The sequence below is a fragment of the Crocodylus porosus genome, unplaced genomic scaffold (genome assembly GCF_001723895.1).
Source record: "Crocodylus porosus isolate Cpor-Errol unplaced genomic scaffold, CroPor_comp1, whole genome shotgun sequence".
Classification (NCBI taxonomy): Eukaryota; Metazoa; Chordata; order Crocodylia; family Crocodylidae; genus Crocodylus; species Crocodylus porosus.
Genome location: NW_017728934.1, coordinates 5,129,533 through 5,154,418, shown reverse-complemented (window position 1 = coordinate 5,154,418; position 24,886 = coordinate 5,129,533). Strand labels below are relative to the sequence as shown.

The following is a 24,886-nucleotide window of genomic DNA, read 5'->3' as shown; positions in this document are numbered from 1 at the left end:
AGGATAGTGCTTTTTCCATTGGGGACTTGTGCCCTTCATTTTACAGTGATGAAAACACTGGCCCTTTGTAGCTCAAAGCTAGTCTCCAAAGGAAACTTGGACCATGAGCTCTGTTCTGCAAATGTGGCAAGCCCTGGACACAGTGGGGGAATGGCAGAGCTAAGAGTGGGCCCCTTTCAGACAGATGAAAGGCTGACTCCATGGTCAAGACAGAGCTGCAGAAGTGGGTTCAAGTCCTGCTCCTGCTAAAGGGTCTGGAAATAGCTGAACACAGCCTGACACTGAAGTTTTTATACTATCTACTGCCACTAAACCCATGTTTTAGAGTTAAGCTGTGAGCTGCCTCTCCTCTTTCTTTTGGCGTTTTGTCAGTTTTATATGTTACCCTTCTGCCAGGCACCTGATGACAGTACCAGGGGCTGGGTTCAAATGTACCCAGCCAAATTTCCATCTCTGGCTCAAGCCCTCACCAAATTTCCATCACCAAATTTCCATCTCTGGCTCAAGCCCCCACCCAGGGCCAGAAACCCGAGCAAACCGATTCTAGCTGGTTGCTCTAAAGTGAACAAACTTCCCCCCACAGAAGCAGTGTTAGACTAAAACAGGGTGCATTGCAGGGGAAAAGGAACCGACACACAAACCTAAAGAAAACTTTAACTGAAATCCCAAACAGTAACAGTCTCAGTCACTGGCAAACCAACCCAGGGCAGCCACCACTCAGCCCACTCAGTTGAGAAGGGAAACGCGCCCTGTGCGGCCTCTTACGCTCGCTGAAGTGGTAAGTGCTGGGTAGGTAGGTAGGTCCACCCCACAGCTGCTGCCACTGCTGCTGGAGATCATTGCTCTGGCCACCGCCAGCAGGGATCACCACCACTTCTCTGCATGATGGGCCACTGCGCTTCGTCCCCCGGTTTTCTCTGGGTTTCCTATGCAACCCCAGCTTTTTTAGACCCTGACTTACTTTAAGAGCTGGCTCTGGGAATTTCAGCTGTTAGCTGTACAGTAGTTGAGTATCAGGCTTCTCCCTGAACCCCGTCTAGAGTTTTGTACTCGCAAACGCGTTCACTTCGAAGCACTGATGTGCCACAAGGCCCCTCTAGGGAATGACTGCTGTCCACAAACTATCCTGCTCCCCACACACATGCGCTAATCCTGCGCTAAAACTGAGGGCCCAACCCACCGCACATCCCAGCATAGCTCGCACGAAGCACTGACATTTCAGTGACCTTTGTATAACTTTCCAGTGAGCAACATTTGCGTGTCTACAAACTTCACTGCTCTGGAAGGGAGGGCAGATGGACACAAAATCTGACCCACCTACCCTTCACCATTGCACACTTTCATCCCACATGGTAAAAGCCAGGCCCACAAAAAGTAAAAAACAGGTGCAACTAGTCCCCAAACCTCCATTCGTACCAATGAGGGTAGGCAGAGAAAGAATGCACAAGGTTACCATGATAGACCACAGCCGTAGCAGAACTTGCATTACATAAGTTAGGGTTATATATATAAAAGATGCCTCCCACTTTGTGCTGTGGGCCAAGGAAACAAAGCAACAGCAGAGGTAACACACTGGGTGCGTCTCCACCATTTGGACAGTGCTCACCAGAAGGACAGTCCCATACAGGGCCTGCCTGAACATGCTGGTCTGAGACATGTAGCTGGTCTCTCAGACCAGAGCTGTTCAACTGAAGACCACAAGCAGTTAACGTCAGAGGTGCACAGTCCCATATCAGACCAGCACTGATATAAGGAAAGTTCACAGTATTGGTGATCAGCTTTTTTTGGCTGATGGGACCGATAATGTGGCTAGTAAATGCCCCGTGCATGCACGCAGCTGCAGTGCAGCACGCAGGTGGCCAGGAGTGCAGCCTGGCAGTGTGGAGAGCAGCCGGCTGCTAAGTCTGTTATGACTGAAGGGGCCTGTGGGGGCAGATCAAGGCCCCTGCAGTGAGGGCTGGAGTGGGGCTAGGCAGGGGCAGGTGCTGCTTAACCAGGGCGGGGTGTAGGGCAGAGTCACGAGTAGTTCGCCCAGGGGTGGCAGCTCCTGCCACTGCATGCACCCCAGGAGGGCATGGGCACACAGGGCAAGGGTGAGCTGCTGCTGCTGGCTGGGGCCAGGGGTGGTGCCAGGCTCTTCCTGGTGGGGGGCTGCGCCAGGGCTGTGCTTGGGGCAGGTGGCAGGGGGGGCTATGGTGAATTTTGGGGTGGCTGCAGCCCGCCCTGTAACCGACCTCCCAGTGCCACCGCCCTGAGCACAGCCTGGCCCAGCCCCATGTTGGGAAGAGCCCAGTGCCAGCCCGGCCCCAGCCTGCAGCGGCATCCCACCATCACCCTGTGTGCAGATCCAGGGGTACCTGCCCCCCACGCCCTTCCGGGGTGTGTGCAACAGCGGGACCGGCCCCCGGGTGAGCCCGCTCACAGCTCCATCCTGCGCTCCGTCCCGGCTGTGCAGTGCCTGCCCCATCCCAGCCCCATGAACGATGCATGCCTCCTGAGGTGGGGGGGCAACCACTTGCAGGTGGCGGCGGGGTCGTGGCAGTGGTGATGGGGACTACCCGCAGGTGGCTGCGGCGACATTGGCGGCGAGGGTGGGCCGAGCGAGGACTGCCCACAGGCAGCGGTGGCAGTGTCGGCAGCAGGGTGGGAGGTGATGACCAGCGGGTGGTGAGTGGGGACCACCCACAGCGGCTGGTGGCCGCATCAGTAGCGAGAAGGGGGTGACGACCACCCACAGAAACTGGTGCTGGCCTTGGTGGCAGGCAATCTCAGGGCAGGAAGTGTCCTCCTGTGCCCACCCTACGCGTCACCTATGCCTACCCCCACTCCCTCCCTCACCTCTGGAGCCTCAATCTGGCCTACAACGCTCCTTCCTTTCCCCTCCTTCCTTCCCCTACAACAGACTTACCAGCTGGGTGCTGGTCTCCACTGCATATCAGCAATCAGATTGGTATCGACCAATATGGTTTGTTCAAAATCAGCCATCGGTTTCAGCCCCAAAACTCTCCATCGGTGTACCCCTAGTTAACACAGCCTGCAGGCTGCTGCAACTGCCTCTCCCACTGCCATACAGCATGAAAGGGCCTTGGGCAGCGTGCCACCACAGTCGTATGTCCATGACCAAAGAGTAGGAAGGGAGATCCTAAGGACCCACTCCCAGGGTGTGTCTACATGTGCAAATGCTGCAGGGTGGGTTCACTCTAGAATAAACTGCTCCCAGTCTCCAGCGAGCTGCCTGCTGCTGGGGTGGGCTCCGCCACCAGAGTCTGGGCAGGGACAAAATCCCTCTGCCCTAGCAGCAGGGAGCTCCTGGCCCCAGCTCTGGCCCCAGCTCCTCAATCGGGGCAGTGGACTTAGAAAGAGCTGCAGAAGAGGAGCAGCTCCCAGCCCCCTGCCCCAATACTGAGCCCACGGCTGGACGGGGGTTAGTCCCATGCCTCAATCACCTGATTGCCCCAACTGGGACAGTTTCCAGCCCCCACTCCACTGTCATGGGGTGGGAGCTGGGAAGCCTGCTTTGCAATTGTGATCCCAGACAGTTCCCTACAGTCATGCTCCCAGTCTGTAAATACAAGTAGCAAATTTACTCCTAATTACTTACTGTGCCATATGGCATGTGTAGATGGCTGGGAGCATGATAGTGGGGAACGGGCTGAGATCATGATCGTGAAGCAGGGCCTGGAGAGCCTGTCCCTTGCACAGCTCTGCAATCAGGGAATGGGAGCTCGGAGCTCCCTGCTGCCAGGGCATGGTCCCTGCCAGGGGGTGCAGGGCCCGAGGCAAATCAGTCTGTGCAGGGCCCCTTTAACACTGCGCAGAGCCATGGGACCCCTGCAAAGGCAGGGCATGGCAGTGCCATAGCAATGAAGTTTGGTGCCTGGGGCCAAGCAGATCCTGCACACCCCAGGCGAGCCACTCCTCAGCAGACATGAAACCAGCAGCGTGTGGCTGGGGGGCAAGTAGCCAGACACTTCATCTGCGGCACAGGTCTGAGCCTCCAGCTCCAGGTGAGGCCCATGGGAGGGACCACAGCCACTCTGCCGGGCTCTGAGCGGCCCCCCAAAGCACAGGGCCTAGAGCAGTCACCCTGATTCGCGCTACCCAAGGGACAGCTCTGCCTGCCAGGGCTCTGGTGCCCCAGGAGCAGGCAGCTCCCAGGGGCACAGAGCAATCTCCTGCCCCCTGCCGCCTGACTGATCGGGAACAAGTTTGCTCCTGGTCAGCCATCTACATGTGTCATGTAATACAGTAAGTAATAGGGAGTAAATCTGCTACTTGCATTTACAGGTAGCAAATTTACTTGCGATTAGAGCCAGTTACTGCATAGTATCTGCAAGTGTGACGCTTACTGAGCAGTAATTTGCTCTAATCTTGAGTAAAGCATCTCGTGTATATGGCCACAGGTGCTGAAGGGGGATCCAGTGGCCTGTTACAAACTAATCAGAGGGGACCAGCAGGCACTGGGGAAGTCCTGTTCCCCCGAGCACTGCCAGGAGTGACCAGGAATAACGGTCACAAGCTGGCAGAGGGTAGATTTAGGCTAAATATAAGGAGGCGCTAGGGGGATCTAGTGGCCTGTTACAAACTAGTCAGAGGGGACCAGCAGGCACTGGGGAAGTCCTGTTCCCCCGAGCACTGCCAGGAGTGACTAGAAATAACGGTCACGAGTGGCAGAGGATGAATTCAGATTAGATATCAGGAGACGCCACTTCACCGTCAGGGCAACTAGGATCTGGAACCAACTTTCAAGCAAAGGAGTGCTGGCTCCTACCCTGGGGGTCTTTAAGACAAGGCTTAACAATCACCTTGCCAGGGTCGTTTGACCCCAGTACTCTGTCCTGCCATGGCAGGGGTTTGGACTTGATGATCTGCTCAAGTCCCTTCTGACCCTACTAACTATGAAACTATGAAATATGCATCCCCACAGTATCTGGCATGTGAAGTGTTATCAGGCCACAGTCTCAAACCTGGGATTTCAGGAGCTGCCACTCTTCCTGGTCTGCTGCCTCTCCAGCTGGCTGCTCAGACTGGTGGCTGTAAACCTCCACCCCAGTCTAGCCAGTAGCCACCCACCCTCTCCCCACCACTGTAGTGGCCATCCAGGGTTAGCTAATACTGTCTTTCCTCTCCATGTAAACCCTGACCCTGGACAGGGTTCAACCCCTACTAAGACTGCCTGCTGCCTTTGCTGGTTTTCTGTTAGTACTTACCTGACAGGGGAGATACCACCATGAGGTAGTTTTTGGCTGAGGTGCTTTTAAGGACCTGGCATGGGAGATCTCCTTCTCAGCTTTGAATGACTTGGTATAGTTAGGTGAAGGCCTGTCCCTTGCATTGAGGGCAGCCTGACCCTTGAGAGAGTTTACAATACCTCTAAATATGAGGATCTGGGCTACACAACTTATGGTGATGGGGGATTGCTCGTAGGTTTTCCCTCTAGCTTGCTCCTTTGGCCTTTTGGTAAAGTGAGGGGCAAGTGAGACTCAGGGACATCTGAACTCCTCTGAGCTTGGGGCTTGCATGTAGGATGCCTGCCGTGGATTTGGGAGTTTCTGAAGCCCCAGGCTGAAGAGTCTTGGAGGGAGGATACTTGCTGATGGAAGTGCCACACAGATTGAACAACTGAGCTCTGCTGAGTCAACAAAATTTGGAATTGATTTGGCTGATTTGGCCCAAGATACAATATTGCAAAAAGAAAAAAAAATTCTGCTGGACCTTCTGGGTACCTGATGTGGCTTGACCTCTGGCTATGTGGTCTGCCTGGCCCTCTGGCCTCCTGATTTGACTGTTTCCAGACCCAGTTCTTGGACTGATCCTCTGGCTTCCTGACCTGGCAAAGTACTGGAGTCCGCCCAACCCAAGACCTTGCTGCCAATGACCTAGTATGACAGGTGTGCAGCCTGGGGTCCGCACATTGGCACCATGTATGCCAGGCTGAAGTGGGACAGCCCTGCCTGAGGCCATTCTCAAGCATGCCACAGTGTCCTCCACCTGGAATAGCCTCACTGCTGCATTTCTGGGATGGGTACATGTAAGTGGGAGCAGGGAAGGGGTGCTTGACACTGTTGATGTAGTTTCCCTCTGTCTGCACTTCTTCCTTGGGTACCCCCAGTCTTCACCTTGAGCCTGAGCTGTACCCTATTGCATAAACTGGCACAGTGTGGAAACTGGCCTTTCCCACAGCTTCTTGTTCCTGATACGGTCTACAAGCAACAGGGTTCTTCCTAGCGGTGCCTCAAATGAGCCTTCAGGCATTTATTTGGTAGCCGTGTTGGTCTGAGACAAAAAGAAATGCAAAAATCTAGAACTCGTGGTTCCAAAATTGATCCTCTACTTCCAATGAGCCTTGACACTTTTGATGCTGGGTCACAAGCTATGGCCTGACAGACAGACAGCAGCAGTGCCGTTGAGTTGAATGTCCATTCTCATTTCACTCACACAATTAATGCTTAGACAGTGAATCTTGAGATTGAAGATTACTGTTATGCTCAGAGATTGGGGCAAACCATCCCCCCCCCCCCGCCCCAATGCTAGATAATGCAAGAAATAACCAAGGAGCTTCATGGAACAAGAAATAACCAAGGATCTTCATAGAACAGGATGGATAAAGAACTCTGTGATGGCAAAACCTTGCTCCCTGATGCCATATTGTGTAAATTTGCTGCCACCACCTGGCTGCCAGCTGAAGGCCACCCTGGGGTACTGCCAGATCCCTTGAAGGATGCTATGAGATATGAGGAAGTAAGCAGAGAACCCAGGTTCAGGCTTGTCCTTGCCTGGACAATCCCCCACCCCTACTGCCTAGCCCCTTTGTAAAGAGGCAAGTACTATAATAAATAAATTAGTTTTTGAAGTTGGGTGCCACTCAGTTCAAAAAAGTCACGGAGCTGGCTTCTTCCAGCCTTAGGGAGGCTTTCAGTTCAAAAAAGGTTGAGAACCACTAGTCTGTACCTTCTGGTGGCTTTCACAAATGCTTCAGCAGCTGGTGCCTTCCCAGAGTGCACTTTGTACTCTGACAGCATCACTCCTGAGTGGCACTAGGTTACACTTGGACATGGGACTCGTTAACTTGTAGAACTCCTTGCCAGAGGAGGTGGTAGAGGCAGAAAATGTAACCAAGGTCAGAAAGGGATTAGATAGAGTCATGGATGACAGGTCCATTAAGAGCCATTAAATAGTGTAGACAGACAAGGATGCAAATGCGAGGGAGTGTAGGATGGGGGATGGATTACACTAGACTTGCCCTGTTCATATTCTCTCCTACAGTGCATCTACTGCTTGCCACTGTCGGGACTGGACTAGATTGACCACTGGTTCAAACCATTATGGGACTTCTTATGTGTATGCATCCGGTGGCCTTCAGGGGCAGCCGCCATCTCCTGGCAAAACGTTTGCCAGCAAAGACAAGTCATTACAAACAGGGCTTTTAAATCAATTCTTCTTGCTATTCATAATAACTTACTCTAATTCTCAGCAAAAGGGTCATGGCTACTGACAGGAATTGTCTAATATCCTAAGAGATCTCAGAAACCTTATCTGGGCAGAGGAAGCCAGGGTGGATTTGCCCTACAGATGAGGATAGGAGACTGAGAGCTCCATTTGATGCACTACTACTGCTAGGAAAACCTTGAAACACTCTCTCCCAGGTTGGGCAGGATCAATTTGGGGCAGTGGTTTTCAGGGTGCTGTGAGATCCTTTCAGGGGTGTTGCAGGTTGCCACACAATGATAACCCTGTTATGTGAGCAAACATGATTCACAAAGTAAACTCGGGGATTTTGAACAGGAATCCACAGTGTTAAAGCTCTATCCTGCTGTGGTTTGTGTGAGCTCTTCACAACAAAAACATTTCTGTATTATTTTTCCATAGTCAAAAATGAGTGAACTAAGAGCTGGCATTTTCTGAGGGCTGCCTTTTGCCTAACAAGGAGCCCCTTGAGTCTAGAAAGGTCAAGGCCCACTGCCTTAAGGTGACGTATATCTTCCTCTGTCTCCTGAACACCTTCATACCTTAAGACTGACATTTCATTTGCCTCAGCAAGCCCTGTTATGCCTCCTCAGTTGTTTCCTTGGGTTTCTGTATGTTCAGAACGGGACCCCGTCAAGAACTGGAATTTCTATCCTGCTAGAAATTTCATATTTTGTTTTTGCTCTAAATTAAGACCAAACAAATCAGAACGTCAGTCTTTGGGGAGAACCGAATGGTCAAAAAAAAGTTCAGCCTAGAAATTTTGAATGGACTCACTTTAACATTTCTCAGCAAAAGACATTTATTTATTTACTTGTTAGAGATGCCACCCTCCCCAAAACAGGCTCCGAGTGCCTTATAATAAAAACCAGAAGTGAAATGGCCTTGCCCTATACAAAATAGGTAGCTTCTAATATTAATAATGAAGACATTTTGAAAATGTCACGTGAAACTTTTGTTAACTGTCTACTTTTCCTTGAACAGTGATCCATTGCCCTGGTTCATTCAGAGGGATAAGTCCTGGCCAGTGGCCACCTGTTTCCTGGGTTACATGTATCTGTATGTGCATTTGGGCTGCCTTCCCACTGCAACTAGGACCCTGGGGCCAGGTTTGTGCGGGTACTTAGACAACTGACTTCCACCGAAAGCAGATACTTAGACCGATGCTTGGACAAGTGGCTTGCTGAGGGCTTTGCTAACTTTCCCCAGGCCCTTCACTCTGCTCTTGTATTCGGATAGTTTGTAAGTGGTTCCTGGTTTCTTCAGGAAGGTTGTTTGCACATGACCTGCGATCTGACAGCAGATGAATACTTTGAATCAGTGCCACCAACTTCATTTTCAGCTAAGAAAGATGTAACTTGGTTCTGCCTCTCCTCTCTTGATGTACAGGCTCCAGTTCTATTACCCTTTATGCATTGGTTAATGCATTGCCTAAGCTGTGGTGTGGGTCTAGAGCACTGTGTTGGGAATTAGGGCATTTGAACCGCTCAGGATCAGGGTGGTCCAAAGCCCAGGTACTCTGCTTCCTGGGTGAGTGACCTGGCCTTGCAACTACAACAGAGCAGCGTCCGTTGTCTCCTCCTTGGGACTTGCATTCAGGTATGTGCAAACAGAACCACAGGCTGGCTCAGGCAGCGCATATTCTGCTGAGCATGCACAGGAGCCACATGCATGCCGGCGCATTCATGCTGCCTGAGTTAGTGCCGGAAGTGCCACTTGTGCTGTTGGGTAAATGTCATTAGCTGCCTAAAGGGTGACAGGATTTGGCCCAGACTGCCCCCTCCCCTTCCCAGCCCTCCCCACTGTTTAATATTTACATGAGGATGTTTCGGCGGAAGCTTGCCACTTGAGATGGGCCCAGAGCAGTGCCGGTGGTGGCATTGGTGACAAGAGCACTAGTATATACAGACAAGTTCTTTGCGTGAATCTGATAACTTTTATTAGACCAACTTAAATAATTGGAAAACAATTATTAAGCAAGCTTTCGGGTTCAAAAACCCTTTGTCAGGCTAAGGAAGTTTCAGCAGTTGGTGTGTGCTCTTCCTGGGTGGAATGAAAAGTGAAGAAGCCGGAGGCTGGGCTGGGCTGCATACCAGACAGGTAGTCATTGAAAATGTAGATTGAGGAGTCAATGGGTGAGACACAGGCTAGTGTATGCAGACACTGATGTTTCAAGAATTAGGGTCCTTACTGCGATCTCCTGCTAGTGAGCAGGGACAAGTGTGTCCTGGAGCTGCCTGAGTGCTCCAGGTGGACAGAGACCTGGGTGGGACAAGGGAAAGGCCTCTCTTGCCACCTGTTGGTGAGCAAGATAGGAGAATGGCAGGGGCCAGGCCTCATGTGTATGTCAGCTATACACAGCTGGTTAAAATACTGCTAAGGCATGAACCCTGCAGTGCCTTTTTTAGTAAGGAAAGGACCAGAGGTCCACCCCCATGAATGGCTATGGACAGCCCTCGAGAGGTGTTGCCAGTCTTTTCTCTCCCCAGGAGCACTGCTTATCCTGGGACCTTGCTTATCCCCCACATCTGCAGCGGTGAGCTAAACTGGTCATAGATAGTACTGGATCCATCACTCCTTAAAAGCCAGACCCTTCAGGGACAGTCATTATGCTCACCTGGGCCTCTCTGAGGAAACTACATGGCAGCCATGTGGGTGGCAAGTGTGTGATGCACAGATGCAAGTTCAGTTGAACCGTTCTGCTCACTCCTCTGTGGGAACAAGCCCCAGTCTGAGCAGCCATGGCAGACAAATCTGCTTTATGAGTTCAGTCCCATGAAATACATGCTACACATCTCTGACTTAGCTAGCCACGTGAAACTGAAGTCAGCATAGATTTGCACCTTAAAGACTAGCTACCTCTCCCTGCTTAGAGACCCTCAGACACTGTAGCCCTTTATGTGCGCCCCATAGTTGTAGGGCACCAGGCTGCAGAAGGTCACCTGGCCATGAGAACAGATGGGGTCTGCGCGCACACCCTGGCACCTCTGCCTTTCCCACACAGACCTGGCCGGGTCTGCAGGGAGATGATGTGGACAGAACAGGTGCCTTATGCCCAGTACATACCCACCATGGACAACCCACAGAAACAAACTGTCTGCTTTTCCTTGGATCCAGTGCAGCCGCTGGCTTCTGCTAGGGTTACAACAGCCAGTGTCCAGCAAAGCTTCAGCCTCCAGATTGAGTTGACGTTGTTGAGATTATTAAATAACTATATTAGAGCAGGACCCAGAGACACCCCCTGAGAACAAGGTGCTTAGTACTGTATAAATGTCTAGCAACAGGCAGCTCATGCCACAATATGCAACTGAAGAGCAGGTCAAAGTGGGAGCAGAAACAGACATGAGTGATTTGCCAGAGGTCACCCAGCGGGTCAGTGGCAGAGGCAGGAGCAGAACCTAGGTCTCCTGGGTCCCAGCCCAGTGCATTGCCTGCTTTGTTTCTTACTGCTGTACAACATTTAAACCATGGTAGCACCTAAATGGCAAGCAGGTCAGGGCCCCACACAAATGTGAAGCTAATGACAGTCCCATCCCACACATGTTATAGACATAACAGGCAGACAAGACCAGAGGTGTAGCAAGCTCCTTCAGCATCCTGCACAGAGCAGCGTGGGGTTTCCATCCAGCACTGGAGAACCTGGGGGAAGGAAGGGGGAACAGAGTCTTACTTGCCCTGAGTCTCAGCACTTAGGTGGCAGGTGCTACTGCTGCAGGCTCCTGGCCCCCCACCCCCCACACACAAATAGTACCGGATGTGGGGCACATAGCAAAGACTCCCGGAGGGAGGGGGCTCCCCTTTGTGTCAGTGCCTGGGGATAGCGCCTTGCTTGTTACCCCTCACCCTCCCTAGCCCAATTATGCTATTAAGCAAGACAAACAAACAGCTGGGGGCACAGAAGAGGACCCAGGGATGGGACACACAGTAGTGATGACATTAACCCCCTCCATTCCCAGACTGCTCCTCTTCACAGCCAGGAGCACTGGGCATCCTCCAAGTGCCTTCACATAGTGCACAACCCACCAGGACTCCACAGCTATCACAAGTGAGCCAGACACAGCGGGGTAATGCATTGCTGGAAGGCACTCAGACCCCTGTGACATGGACCAGGGCAGGACTTGTAGGGACTAGCAGAGAGCAGGGAGCCAGCACGCTAGGCATGTGCAGTCCCTACCCTTTCTGTGATCAGCGTTTCCCTCCTGTGCCATCCTAGCCTGCTTCTCAGCTTGGCTAGGGCATGGCAATCTCCTCCTGGAGAGCTGCCCAGCTCTGGCACTGCCAAGGTACCTGATGGTGCCGCAGCCATCTGGGACTGTGCCCTGGCCTTCGGTGCGATTCTAGGGGATTTCTGCCTGCCTGTTACTTGTGGTATTTGCACCGTGGCTGGGTTGTAATCAGGGTGGTGGTAACAGGCAGCAGGTTGTCTGCTTGGCCTGTGGGCTTGCAGCTTTGGGAGGTGCCCTGTGGTCCAGACAGCATTCCCTGCACAGCTCACATATGCCCAACCAGGGCCCAGCCCCAAGACAGCCCCTGCATGAGCCCACAGGAGCTGACTCCCCTCTCTCTGGAGCAGGTCAGCTCCAGCCTGCTGATCACTGCTCTGGTGAGCTGTATTGCAGCCGCCAGAGGGCCTGGGGCTCCCACAAGGGCAGCTTGGCTGCAGAAACTGCTTTTATTTTGGCCAGAGCTCAGCAGAGAATCCAGAGCAGAGGCTGGAGCCGGGAGAGGCAGGCAGCAGCCTTCCTGCATCCCAGCCACCCCTCACTGCTCCACCGGATCCTCTCCTGGCGCGGGGCTGCCTTGCTGGGCAGGGGCTGCTGTCTCCAGGTGGTGGATCTCTCTCCCACCTGCGCACAGGGAGTCATGCCTCTACTCTGGACCCTCCTGCATGTGCTGATGCTGCAGTGGACTTCAGGTGAGGAGGGCACACATGGGCATGCTGGGCTCACCTGGGAAGGCAGCGCACATCCAGGGCAGGAGGAGGAGACCAGCAGAAGCAGTTTGGGGCTGAACTTTCTGCTGGAGACACCGGTGAAGGTGCAACACCCACAGGATGGTCTGCAGGACACATCAGCACCAGGGGAGAGGCTGACAAGGACAAGGCTGCGCCGAGGGACAAAGGATGAGGACTCCAAGTCAGTCCAGCAATATGTGCCAGGTGTGCGGGTGGAGTTCCCCCGGCCCATCAACCCTGGCAGCCTATGGCCAACCAAGCCCCTGGTGCCCTCCAGCACAGACCCATCCAAGCACCAGGAAGGGAGCCACACCAACCCACAGGGCACAGACCCCCGGAGCAACCTTACCACAACACCGGACAAGCGGATGCAGATCCAGAACCCTCTGTACCCGGTGACTGAAAACTCATACAGTGCCTATGCCGTGATGTTCCTGTCCCTCATCGTCTTCGCAGTGGGCATCATCGGGAACCTCTCAGTCATGTGTGTCGTCTGGCACAACTACTACATGAAGAGTGCCTGGAACTCCATCCTGGCCAGCCTGGCGTTCTGGGACTTCCTCATCCTCTTCTTCTGCCTGCCGGTGGTCATCTTCAACGAGCTCACCAAGAAGAGGCTCCTGGGGGATATCTCCTGCCGCATTGTGCCCTTCATGGAGGTAGGGGACCAGCTGGGCTTCCGTCAGACAGTGTGGGCTGTTTCCCTGTGCACTGCAGGGACCTCAGCCCAAAGGCTGAGTGCCACTAAAACCCCAGGGCTTGGGAAGATTTGTTTTGGCCAGCAGCCCCAGTCGCTCTAAATACTAACCTCTCCCATTGCGATTTGCCCTCTGAAGATGGACCCCTCTAGAGTGCCACATATAGGCTGGGTGGGGTCTGTACTTAGCATGGGGTTTGTGGGGAGGCAGGGTCAGAAAAAGGACAGAAAAAGCCTCCCTTGTTCCTGCCCTGGTATTTCCCCCGCTGCATACTCCCATCCTCCTCTGCCTAGATGACAAGATGCAGCAGAGACCCTGAGTTCTTCAAAATGGGCAGCAAATGCTGGTAAATGTGCTGATCTCCAGAGATGCTGCATGCCCCCTCCCCCTGCCAGTTGCCCTCAAGAGAGCAAGCACAAGCTGGCTCAGTGGGCACCTACATTCAGGGGCTGCACCTGTGAAAGTGGTAATGTGAAGGGCCAGAGACGGAGGGGTGGAGCGGGGCGGTCTTGTGCTAACCCTGCCAGCCTGAGCCCCTATGGAAGCACTCACCTGTAGGCCATGCCGCCCACCCAGTTCTCAGCTGCAGGCCCACTACCGTTGGCAGACAGGCAGGCCAGAACAAACCCAGCTAGCTGGCACTACAGGTGCATTTGTCTGTACTGCAGAGCACAAAGGCAGGATGGCTCAGCAGGGAGGGGACCGGCTGGGGCCTGCATGCAGCTGTATTTTGCCAGAGGCTTCTTGTCTGACGATGGGTAAGTGATGGAGTGTCTCTGCGTAGCAGTTTGAGCCAGACCCCAGGCAGTGCTGCCCCATGGAGCCCTGCTGACACCAGCTGTGCAACTGGCTCCTTTGATCCTGTGTCGGCCCAAGTGCTTTGGCAACGCTGCTCACCTCCCCAGAGCGCTGAAAACGGAAGGGAACAGACCCGGATGCAGAAACGCACCTGCTGCCTGGCTCATGTGCTGGCTGCACTTCGAGTTCTGCTGAGGAGCTGGCACTCCCTGGGGCCCGTAGTGACTAACCCTATGTCTTGTGGAGGCTAAAGCAGCAGCCCTCATTCTTGTAGCTTTTGCTGCCTTTTTTGGCTTCCAGAACTGGCAGCTCCCCGTGCTCCATCTTACGGCACTGGGAGCAATCCCTTACCACCAGAGCGTACATCTGCCAGCCAGGCCCTGCTCCGGTGGAGAGGGGAGGCTGGCACGGTGCCTGGATTGTCTCAGGGGACCCCAGCCTCCGTGGTCGGTGGCATTCACCTGAGTCCAATTCAGGTGTATCCCTGTATCCAAGGGCAGAGGCTGTTGCTGCCCTGGCTCCCTGGGGCTGCCTTTGCTGTCGCTGGGCTGGGCAGCGGGGCTCGTGCCTCTAGTTGCTTCCAACAAATCAAGTTGAACTGCGACTGGCGACTCTCCATTCTGGCCTACACAGGGTGCAGACGGGCATTGTGCTGGGTGGTTACTATGGAGAAACTTCTTATGGCTGAGGAACTTGTTACCATGGCAAGGCTGTTCATTAGAGCCAAGGAAAACCCAGTGGAGGTTATTTGCCTCCCTCCGAAGCCATCCCACCCCAGCCCCTGCCAGCCTTGCTGCAAGCCCACAAGTTTAAGGTGGAGGGTTGGGCACTTGGGGCATCACCTCATATAGGCAAGGCAGGGGGCCTGGGTTTCGCACAGTCTGTTGGGGTCAGCAGGTCAGATCCCAGCTGGTGTAAATCAATGTACCTTAATGGGAATAAGCGGGGCTTTGCTGAGCTTCACCAGATTCTGGCTCTGGGTTGATTTTGGACCTGCTGCAGGAGGTCTCCACAGCTTCTGGCAGTCCCATGATAGGTTAGCAAGTTCTTTGTGCTCCTAGAGGTTTCCATAAAACCAGCTGTTCTGAGCTCCTCCTTTCATAGCCTCTTCCAAAGGTGCCTTAAAAAGCATCTGTATGCTATGCATGTCACTCTATAGTAGACTCCAGGATTTCAATGCTATGAGGATAGGCTCCTTAGCATTATTGTGGAGTGCATTGAGGGATAGGTGAATGGAGGGAGCCTCAGAAGAGCCACGGGTATAGCATAGGTACTGGGCTCGGTAAAAGTTCAGCTGGCAGTGGGAAGGGTCTGTGATTATCAGTTTCTCTTCCCCTCAAAAGCAATCTCTCCTGTCAACTTTCCTTTTCTGTCCAGGCTGATTATTAAGGGCATCTGCATCTTTCACTCATAGCCATGCAATGCCCCTTCCTGCTGGCAGTGCAATTAGTGCATAGTAAATAAGGACCAAAAATGAGCATCGATCCCACCCGGACCCTTTCCCCTGCCATTATCGAATGCACTTAAGAGTGTACACCAGTGATTCTCAACCAGGGTGCCATGGTATCCTGGGGTGCCTTGAGGTCCTTTCAAGGGTGCTGCACATTAGCATTGTTAGGTGTGCAAACATCATTCACAAAATAAACCCAGTTTCAAATAGTAATCCATAGTGTCAAACATCCTCATTCGTTGTGGGCTAAGTTCTTTGCAACAGAAAATGGCTCTATTATTTTTCTTTAGCCAAAAAAAAAAGTGAAAACTAAGAGCAGGCATTTTCCAAGGGGGCCTTGAGTCTAAAGAGGTTGAGAACCACCAATGCAAATACTCTGGGGAGGCACCATGTGTACAGCACCTGGCACAAAGAGGTCTGATATAAGGCCACAGCTCCAAGGGGCTATTGCTGTATCACAAATAAAATAATGATGACCACGTTGACTCTGTGCCTGCTAAGCCTGCAGGGGTATTTGGAGTTTCTGCCTAGTACAATGATATATTGCAAGGCAGTGGGGAAAAGCCCAGGGAAGTAAGAGTGAATATAATCATAAATTCACCCTGTGCAGGAGCCCATTTGAGGCCTCTGGACTGTGTGGGGATAAACCTGGTCCTGGGCCCCACAGCAGAGGCGGCTGGCAGGGGCGAGGGAAGGGAAATGTCACGCTGTTTCTTGTGGAGTGTGTCACATCCATGCTGGAGCTGTAGATCCTCGGAGCTGCCAGCAGCTCCGCCGTCTTTGCCAGAACTGGGGACTCCGGGCAGGAGTGTGCATGGCCCAGGTGGTACCACCAGCTGCGAGTGATTCAGCTGTACAATGGCTCTCGCTCAGGCCATTGTAGCAGCAATCTCTATGGGGGAGGTGCAGGGACAATGGGGCCTTGATGCCGCTCGGTAGCGTCACTCAGTATGGGGCCGGGGGGTGTTCTGGCATTGGCGCAACTGTGCTCGCTGCTCACTCTCTGCAGGGACCAAACCAACCTTGGGACCACGAACTTTGCCTTCAGCTTTGTGCTGCCCTCATGGGTCTCCCCTCCCTGGGCAGCGTCTATCCTCAAGAGAGGGGCTGGCACCCAGGGTGTTATCAGCTGGCACCCAGGGTGCACCAGCTGGCACCCAGGGTGTTCTCAGATGAATCGGGCACTTTGGAGGAGTTCCCAGGGATGCAGATAGTCTGTCAGGGAAGTAGCTGTAATTAAGCATGTGGCTAGTTGTGGCCCATTTTGGGGACAGGTCATCTCCAAGGTACAATGGCTGTTGGGTTTGGGATAAAATAGGAGAACAGGCCTAACAGGGAGCCCTTGTCACTGGTCCAATCCTTGGTTATCACAGGCACCATGTTGGTTATCCCTGTAAAATGGCATCTGTACCTTGCCAGGGCTGGTGAGTTTTCACTGTGGGCTGGATTTAGGAGGGGGTGCATTTGGAGATCAGCTTCTGTGCCATCTCTCACCCCACAGCACCCCAGAGCTTGCTTGTCTGGGTGTGTTCAATGCACGTGTCCTAGGAGCCACTCTTCTCCCACGCTGGGCCCTATGGATGTTTTGCCCAAGCACATGTCATGGGGAGCTCTAAAGAGCCCAGCTGAGTGGAAACTCCTGGCCCTTTAATCCTGGCCCTGTGGCTAAGCGAGGCCCCAGGCACTACCATGCAAGGCTGGAGCCTGTGTGTCAGGAGTCTGGTGCTGTGAGGTTTTATCTGAACAGATCTCAGGTTTGGCTGCTGATGCATACCAGGAAAGGGCGCCTTGGTCCCACTTCATGACTGTCCTCAAATCTATCTATAGGAGTATTAGCATATCTAATGCAGATGAGCCCAGACATGGCCATTCCTGAAGATTGCTCTGTTTGTTCATGAAGGGTTCCTGGGAGTGGAGCTGGTCTCTGGACTAGGAGCTGTGGGTAGGAAGCAGAAGCACAGGCTGCACTGAGCAGAGACTCTGGAGACCTGGGTTCAACTCCAGATCTACCACGGACTCCCTGGATGGCAGGTGACAAAGGGGCATGGTCTCCATCAGCAATGGCACAGCCTGGGACAGAGCCAGGCATGCTGTGGCACCTGCAGGCAGCAGTGGACATAGGTGCCACAGCCTTGCTGGGAGTGGGGTGCACCAGGTAGTGCTCTGAACAGCCTGGGTAGGATCCCTAGGGACTTCCCATGGGCTGCCCAGTGGCTCATGCTGAGTGGCAGTGGCAGGGAACAGCAAAAGAGTGCACACAGTGGCCCTGGGGAAGCCCAGGGGTCGAGTGGCTTTTCAGTGGCAGATTCCACTTGCAAAACAAACCCTACCAGGAGTTCAAGGCTATGCTGAGTGTTCCCAGGGATGCCCCAGAGCAGAGCAGGGAGATGGGAAGGGGTGCACGCACCTTGCTGCTAACCTTTGCTTTCTTGGCCTCTGCTGTGTCCATGCGCTCTGAGCGCTGGGGCTGCAGCCTGTGCTAGGCAGGACACTCGCAGGGGCAATGCTGCAGGGAAATGGGGGAGCAGTCTGTCAGTGTAAAGGCCGAGAGTTTATTGAATATCAAAGTGATGGAGTAAATCCAGCTTTTCTCTGAGTGCTGGAAACTCCCCTCAGGGAGGCTGGGCAACAAAATGGAGACAGCTTTTAAAACCCACAGGATATTTGAGCTGCATGTGTGTCCATGCATACATGTATGCACATGTATGCAAGTGTGAATGCACATGCGTGCATGGGTGAACTGCCATCCAGTGTTGGCTACATGTAGGGGGGTCTTTGCTGTGGAAACATCCATAAAGCCTGGCACAGAACTAAGTAGGGGCTGCTGATGTTCATGTTTGCTCCTCCCTGTCTCTAGCCCTTGCAGAACTTGGCATTTTCTCCCACAGACTTTGTCCTCGTCCCTTTGGCACACAGGGCTGTTTTTTTCTGCACTTCTCAATGCAGCGGAAATTGCCGGGGGCTGATCTGGGACAACTGTGCCTTCAGCTTTAGCTCTGGCACTGGAGGAGCGGATGACCTGGTGCTAGGGAGGCACAGAAGGGGGGTACTATCTCGAGCAGAGGCTCAGGAAGGAATCTGCGGGGGTTGGGAGGCACGTGGCTGTTCAGGCGTGGCCAGCACTCCTTGTTTTCAGCCCCTGCGCTGCGGCAGAGGCACTTAAAGCCGGCTGCCCATGCTCCACGGAGCAGAGGGAAGCGCACTCAGTTCTGAATGGGAGGGAAGGGCCGTGGGACAATCTTGCTACGCAGATGTGGGCTAGAGAGTAAGAAAGAGGCCTTTGGGTCAGGACTGCACCTGCTTTGCGTGGGACCTCAAGGCAAGTCACTTTGCCTCTCTGCTTCGGTTTACTGCTTGGCAAACTGGGAGCAACAGTCGCTGCCTCCTGGCTGCAAGACTCCGTAGAGTGCAGCGGAGCACTTCTCCGAACTGCCTGCAGATGCAGCCGTCTCTTGGGCACGGGCACTGCACGGTTGCTCAAAGCACTTGTGTACCAACAAGGTCCACTTCACCTCCCTGCCTTCCTCCAGCCCGAGCTTCTTGCTGCTGCACAGCACAGGTGGCTGGGGTAACTGGAGTGGGGGGTGACCGGTGCAGCTGTTTTAAAGCCACTCTGGAAATGATTGATCGTGAGAAGAGGGGTCAAAGCACTCAGCTGTGGCCCCCCTTAGACTCTTGGCCAGTTTTATGCTATGATATGCTCTCTTTGCACAGCCGGGAATTTGGTTTACAAATGCCTGTCTGTGCCAATGCAACTCCCCAGTGTGTCTTGGTAAAGCTGGTCCCCCCTTTCTCCATTTACTTCCACCTGCTTTCCCTGTCCCCAGGTATCTTCTCTTGGAGTCACCACCTTCAGCCTCTGTGCCTTGGGCATTGACAGGTTCCATGCAGCTACCAGCCCTCAAGCCAAGACGAGGCCCATTGAGCAGTGCCACTCCATCATTGCCAAGCTGGCAGTCATCTGGGTGGGCTCCATGACCCTGTCCACACCAGAAATCCTCCTCTGGCAGCTGACTCAGGACACATCACTAGTGTCTGGGGTGGTGACCGAGTACTGCATCATGAAGCCTTCATCGGACCTGCCTGAGTCTGTCTACTCCTTGGTCCTCACTTACCAAAACGCCAGGATGTGGTGGTACTTCGGCTGCTATTTCTGCTTGCCCATCCTCTTCACTGTGAGCTGCCAGCTGGTGACCAGAAGGATCAGCAGCAACGAGAAGAAAGCCGAGTGCCGTGGGACCAAGCACAGCCAGTGCGAGAGCCAGCTCAACTGTACTGTCATCGGGCTGACAGTGATCTACAGCCTCTGCACCATCCCTGAGAACATCTGCAACATCGTGGTAGCCTACATGTCCCCAGACATGTCCAAGCAGACCCTGGACCTGCTGAGCCTCATCAATCAGTTCTTCCTGTTCTTCAAGTGCTCCGTGACACCCGTCCTGCTCCTCTGCCTCTGCAAACCGCTGGGCCAGGCCTTCATGGATTGCTGCTGCTGCTGTTGTGAGGAGTGCAGCCAGGACACATCCTCCAGTGATGGTAGCTCCGACAGCAAGCTCAAAACAGAGATGTCCTCCTCCATGTTCTTTGACAAACCCCGGGAGTCACCCCCGCCAATCATGGCTATTGGCACGCCTTGCTAAGCTCAGTCAGCCCCAAGGGAAGCAGTAGAGATTGTTCCATTGGCTTAACCCAAGACCAAATGTAATGTTTTTACCTTAGTCTCAGTATGTGAACATGCACCAAGCAGCAGAGAGGGAGTAGGGGCTGCCCTTTCATGTCCGAAAGCTCAGGCCCAGCCAGGGAGATGGAAGTGCCGTTTCCAACAGATGCAGCTTCATGGGCAGCTCTCTTGCTTCTGCTGGAAGGTCACCAAGGACTTGAGCATCTTCCAGCCCTGGCTTGCTAGCTCGTGAGGTTGGTAGGGTTGCACTTCTGGGCACGGAGGCATCTTCAGTAAAGTGTTTTGGAGTGGTCCCAGCTGCAGCACATCAAGGACTAGGAGTTTCCATGGCATTTCTTAGAGGATGTAGCAAATATTAACCCCTCTGACCTGTCCCAGGTTCTTGCTGCCCTCCTTCCTCCCCAGTGGGAGAAGGCCTCAGTGACAGTACTCCTGCGTGATGTAAGCACTCCCCAGAGTCCCCTATTCCTCAATAAATCAATATAACCTAGACAGAACCAAGCTCTCCCTCAAGGCAAATTCTTTCCTGCAGTGCCCTGGGGAGTAAGCTGGGCTCTTCTGGAGGCACACCATGGTCTCCCTGTCAGTGCTAGGCCAGCTGATTTGGACTGAAAGCCCTGCTTTCTTCCACAGTGCTCCTCTCCACTCCAGGCAGGGGGGCAGTGACTTTGTTGGAGGTGTCAGCACCCAGACTTCCTGTTGCTGTGAAGAGTCTGGAGGTCCAGAGCACAGGCTAATGGTGCACATGACCATCTGGGTTGGCCATTTAGATGTGTCATCAACCCACATAAATGCAGATTAAATCAAATGGAGACTACTGGCCAGGGCCTGGGTTGATGGTAGGACATCAAGAGAGGAGTGGAAGGAACCAGTCACCTCTCTGCTCTCACAACCTGGGGCTTGTTGGGTGCCTAAAACTTGCTCCAAGTTGCATTGCAGGGGCTGTTCTCCCAGCTGGAGACTGCTGGAGTGCAAGGTGCCTCCCGCTGACACCACCCCTAACATATTCCTGGCACCTGGGGGCAGAGAGCAGAGGGTATTGAGCAGGCCATAACCCAGCAGGTCTGTTGTGTGCAAAGTCCCATACATCTGATGTGGTCAGTGCATTTAGCTCAGGACGGGTGCTCCCAAGTGCAGCTCAGTCACATCCTCACAAGAGCCCCTTAACGCTCTGAAGCCTCCCCCCTCCCATTTGTGCTGGCCCTGGATTTGCACATGATTGGGCTGCTTCCTTCCCTCTCGGATATCTTGACAGCTCAGGGAGTGCTACAGCAGTTGATGGGGCAAACAAATGAAACCAGGGCCAATGGACTGCCTGTGAGCTGCCCCCAGCCCTACCGCTAGCCCCTGCTGTGCAGCAGTAGGATGGCTGGAGTCCTGCAGGGCCTGGCCTCAGGCTGCGGGCTTTGGCAGGGTAAGCAGGGGGCAGGCTCCGTGCCCTGTGCTGGAGAAGCCCTTTCCTGGCCCCAACACAAAGAGCCCTCTCTGCTGCGTGCAGCCTCCTGTGGCTCTGAGGGCTCTTGTTCAGAAGGGAAGAGCAGGCAGCAGCCATGAGTCCCATGTAGATGTGCTCAGAGCCACATTTTGCACACTGGGCAGCCTCTCCTGAGGAGGCAGGGGTTGGCCATGGGTCAGCAGTGCCCGCCCAGGGCACTGAGTCCAGCATCTCACAAGGAATGTGGGGAGAACTGACCTGCTTTAAGTTCAAACCAACCCATCTGATCCACCTTGGCTGGGGGGTGCCAAGGGGGTGCTGCTCAGCTCAAGCTGGGTGACCCCCCTGGAACCAGTGTAGCCCTAGACCCACTGCAGGTCAGACCCATCTCCCCCTGGGCATCTGCAATTAGAGGCAAGGCGACTGCTGCTGTGTTCATTAGTCCCAACCCAGCCTGGCTGGGTGATGCGGCAGAGTCACTGCTCCCTCACTCCAGGTCCTGACACCCTCTGGCTCCCCCACCCACCAGGAAAGGACACAGGTTTGTATTTCTGGGCCCAAACTCAGACTGGAAGTAGTGAAAAGTTCAAACTAGCAGGTGTATTTCATGCTCCCAAGCCTACTCTTCACTTCCAACACAGCAGGAGGGTGGAAACAATGACATAGCAGGAGGGAGGCTATGCCTAAATGATCCAAATCAGGAGGGTCAGAATTCAGCCCACCCAAAAGACATCCAGTCCAAAGACGGTTGCAGCTGGCAGGGTCCTCAGGAGGTCATGTCTCATCCAATCCCCTGCTCAAAGCAGAATCATCCCTATCTAAATCAACCAAAGGCCTGTCTAACCTGTTTTTAAAAACATTTGAGAATGACCCTTACACTCAGCTCAGGCACAAAGTTCAGGGTAAATCAGGGGATAAGGGCACTGCCAATATCTTGCCACTCCAAGCACAGCACACAATGTATTAAAATACTTCCAAGTGATCCAAGGAGGAGGACTATGCCCTCACTGCAGAAGAATGCAAACCCCCCACCAATCCAGATGGATCTAACCGATGCCCATGCCAGTCACTGTCAGGGCCGCCCTAGGGCATTGTGCTGGAGTGCTCCAGGGCACGCCCTGCCTTTCCTCCCTACAGGGGGTGCTGGGCAAATTAAGCAGCCTCCGATGCCTGAGGACCCAAGGGAGCTTTCCGGTCCAGCCTGAGCAGAGGCCAGCAAAGCTGGAGCAGTGCTGATGCAAGCAACCCAGGGCCTGGGCCACCAGGCGGCTGCACATCCAGTTCTTTGGTAACAGGCCTCCAGAGCCAGTTTCAGACCCTGTTTCCCAGCTCCAGCCCACTAGTGCAGATGCTGCTCTCAGGCCGCTCACACCGGGCTGATGAGGGCACCTCAGCTGTCAGGAAGCTCAGCTCGTGAACCAGGGAACACAGCGGACGAAGTGTCAGAGCTGGTGCTTCCTGGGGGAATCAGACCAGGATCAGCGCATGGGCAGCAGCATCGGCAGATGCAGGGCTGTGGCGCGGCCAAGCACACGCTTGGCTACGGCTGTCCTGCTCCCCCAGCATCAGTCCTGGATTCCTGGCCCTGTTTGCTCGGGGATGTTAAAGCCCCTTGTTCTCTCTCTTTGGATTCCACCCCCAGGACCATGAAATGCCACAGAGAGCAGGAGGCGGTTGCTAAGGGACGGCTGAAATGCGAGCAGCTCAGTGAGGGCTTTGTACAGGGAATGACACCCACCGTTTTCATTGGACCCGTTGCTATGGAGAGAAAAGCCCCAGTCTTTATTTAGAGAAAGTAAAGATTGGGATCCCCCACTGCCCCCTCAGCAAACACAACAGGTCCTGGGAGCAGCCGCACTCGCTCATGTCTCCCTAGGATACCCACCCTCCATGCCACATGTCCCTACGGGCTGGGACAACCCTGGCATCCTGGATACCACCATCAGCCCGACACACCAAGAGTGGGAGGGGGGGAAATAAGGAAGGCTTGGTCCCTGGCTGCCAAAACCAGAGCCACCGCTGCTCCAGGGATGGACGTGTGGGACAGGAACAGGAAGGGGAAGGAAGGGGGTGATGAGCCTATGCTAACTGCCTAAAGAGATGAAAGAAGGGGCAGGTGCCCAGGTGAGGAGCCTGGCCCAGCACAATCTCTCTGGTGTGGTCCCATCTCAGCCTCCAGACAGTAGAGCAAGGCATGTGGACCCTGTACAGCCTGCTCTGGGCCCACCTACAGTGCCCCCATTCCCTGGCAAGAAGAGCCCCACCACAAGCCAGGGGTGCAAGGAAAGTAGCAAAAGGCACATCTAGCTCTGGGCTCCTGAGGGCCTGCTGGACCACACAGCCCCTGCCCCCATGCCATGGCCCAGCACATGGCTCCTGGGAGAGGGGGTGAGGGCACAGACGGCTCCCCAGGCTGCTGTGTCTTGAATGCAGGACAAGGGCGGAGGGAGGGGGGAGCTGCTTTCACGTGGCTCTTTCTGTGCTGGTTTGTCCTGAGCCGTGGCCAAGGGGGAACAATGCAGGGCTTGTTCAGGATCCTGGCTGGCTGGGGAGCAGGGATGCGAGGATGAGAAAAGAAAGAGACAGGAGGGAAGCAGCAGCCAGCACCAGAGGCCATCAGGGCCAGGACGCCTCAAAGGGCAGCTCCCGTGTACAAACACAGCCGATAGCACAGAGCAGCGGGGAGAAAGGGGGGCAAACAGCCCGCTGCACTGAGGGAGGGATGAGGCACAGGAAAGCCAGAGGCAGCCAGGCTGGAGGGGGAGACAGGAGGACAGCAAAAGCTCGCACTCATAACTTCTAGAACAGACCCCAGCCCCCCTGAGCAAAGGGGACCTCTGCAGCCCCGCAGCCACAGTGAAGGCGGGGAGATGCCTGGTGTTCTCAAGCTTGCCAGCTCTCAGGCCTCCTTGGAGATGGGAGCGGGCCTGAGAGGTCCTAGGGCTCCCCCATGCACTCCAGGGCATAAGCCACAGCCCAGTCTCACCTCCAGGGAGCAGCCCAGCCGGAGGGAGGATTAAAGCTTTGGGGTGGGGGCTGGGAGGGGAGTAATGTGGGGCCAGGACCTGTCCAGCCAGTGGGGAGTGCTCTGGGAAGAGGCTGGGACTCCTGGGCTCTTCCAGGGGTCCACACATTTCCCCATGGGATGGGAGGGGCACACTTATTAACCCGGACCTCATGCATATTGCTGAAGGGAGTGCAGCTTACAAGTCTAACGAGTATTAGCTATGAAAAAGGGATTAGGCTGCTCCAAACTTCCTCAAGATTTGTTGTTCCTCAACGGCCACAAATTGTTAGAGAGCAGGTTCAGGCTGGACATCCGGAGACATTACTTTACAGTTAGGGCCGCCAGGCTCTGGAACGGGCTCCCAGGTGAGGCGGTGCTCTCTCCTACCTTGGGGGT

The 24,886-nt window shown here is 54.2% G+C and overlaps 1 protein-coding gene across 1 annotated transcript; it reads left to right on the top strand.

The window, feature by feature from the left end:
- Positions 1–12,086: 12,086 nt before the first annotated feature.
- On the top strand, positions 12,087–20,545 carry GPR37L1 (G protein-coupled receptor 37 like 1). Its single transcript, XM_019546377.1, has 2 exons — positions 12,087–13,080; positions 19,195–20,545. Exons 1-2 carry the CDS (start codon positions 12,331–12,333, stop codon positions 20,005–20,007), a joined length of 1,563 nt encoding a protein of 520 aa, XP_019401922.1. The 5' UTR covers positions 12,087–12,330; the 3' UTR covers positions 20,008–20,545.
- The last annotated feature ends 4,341 nt before the right edge of the window (positions 20,546–24,886 follow it).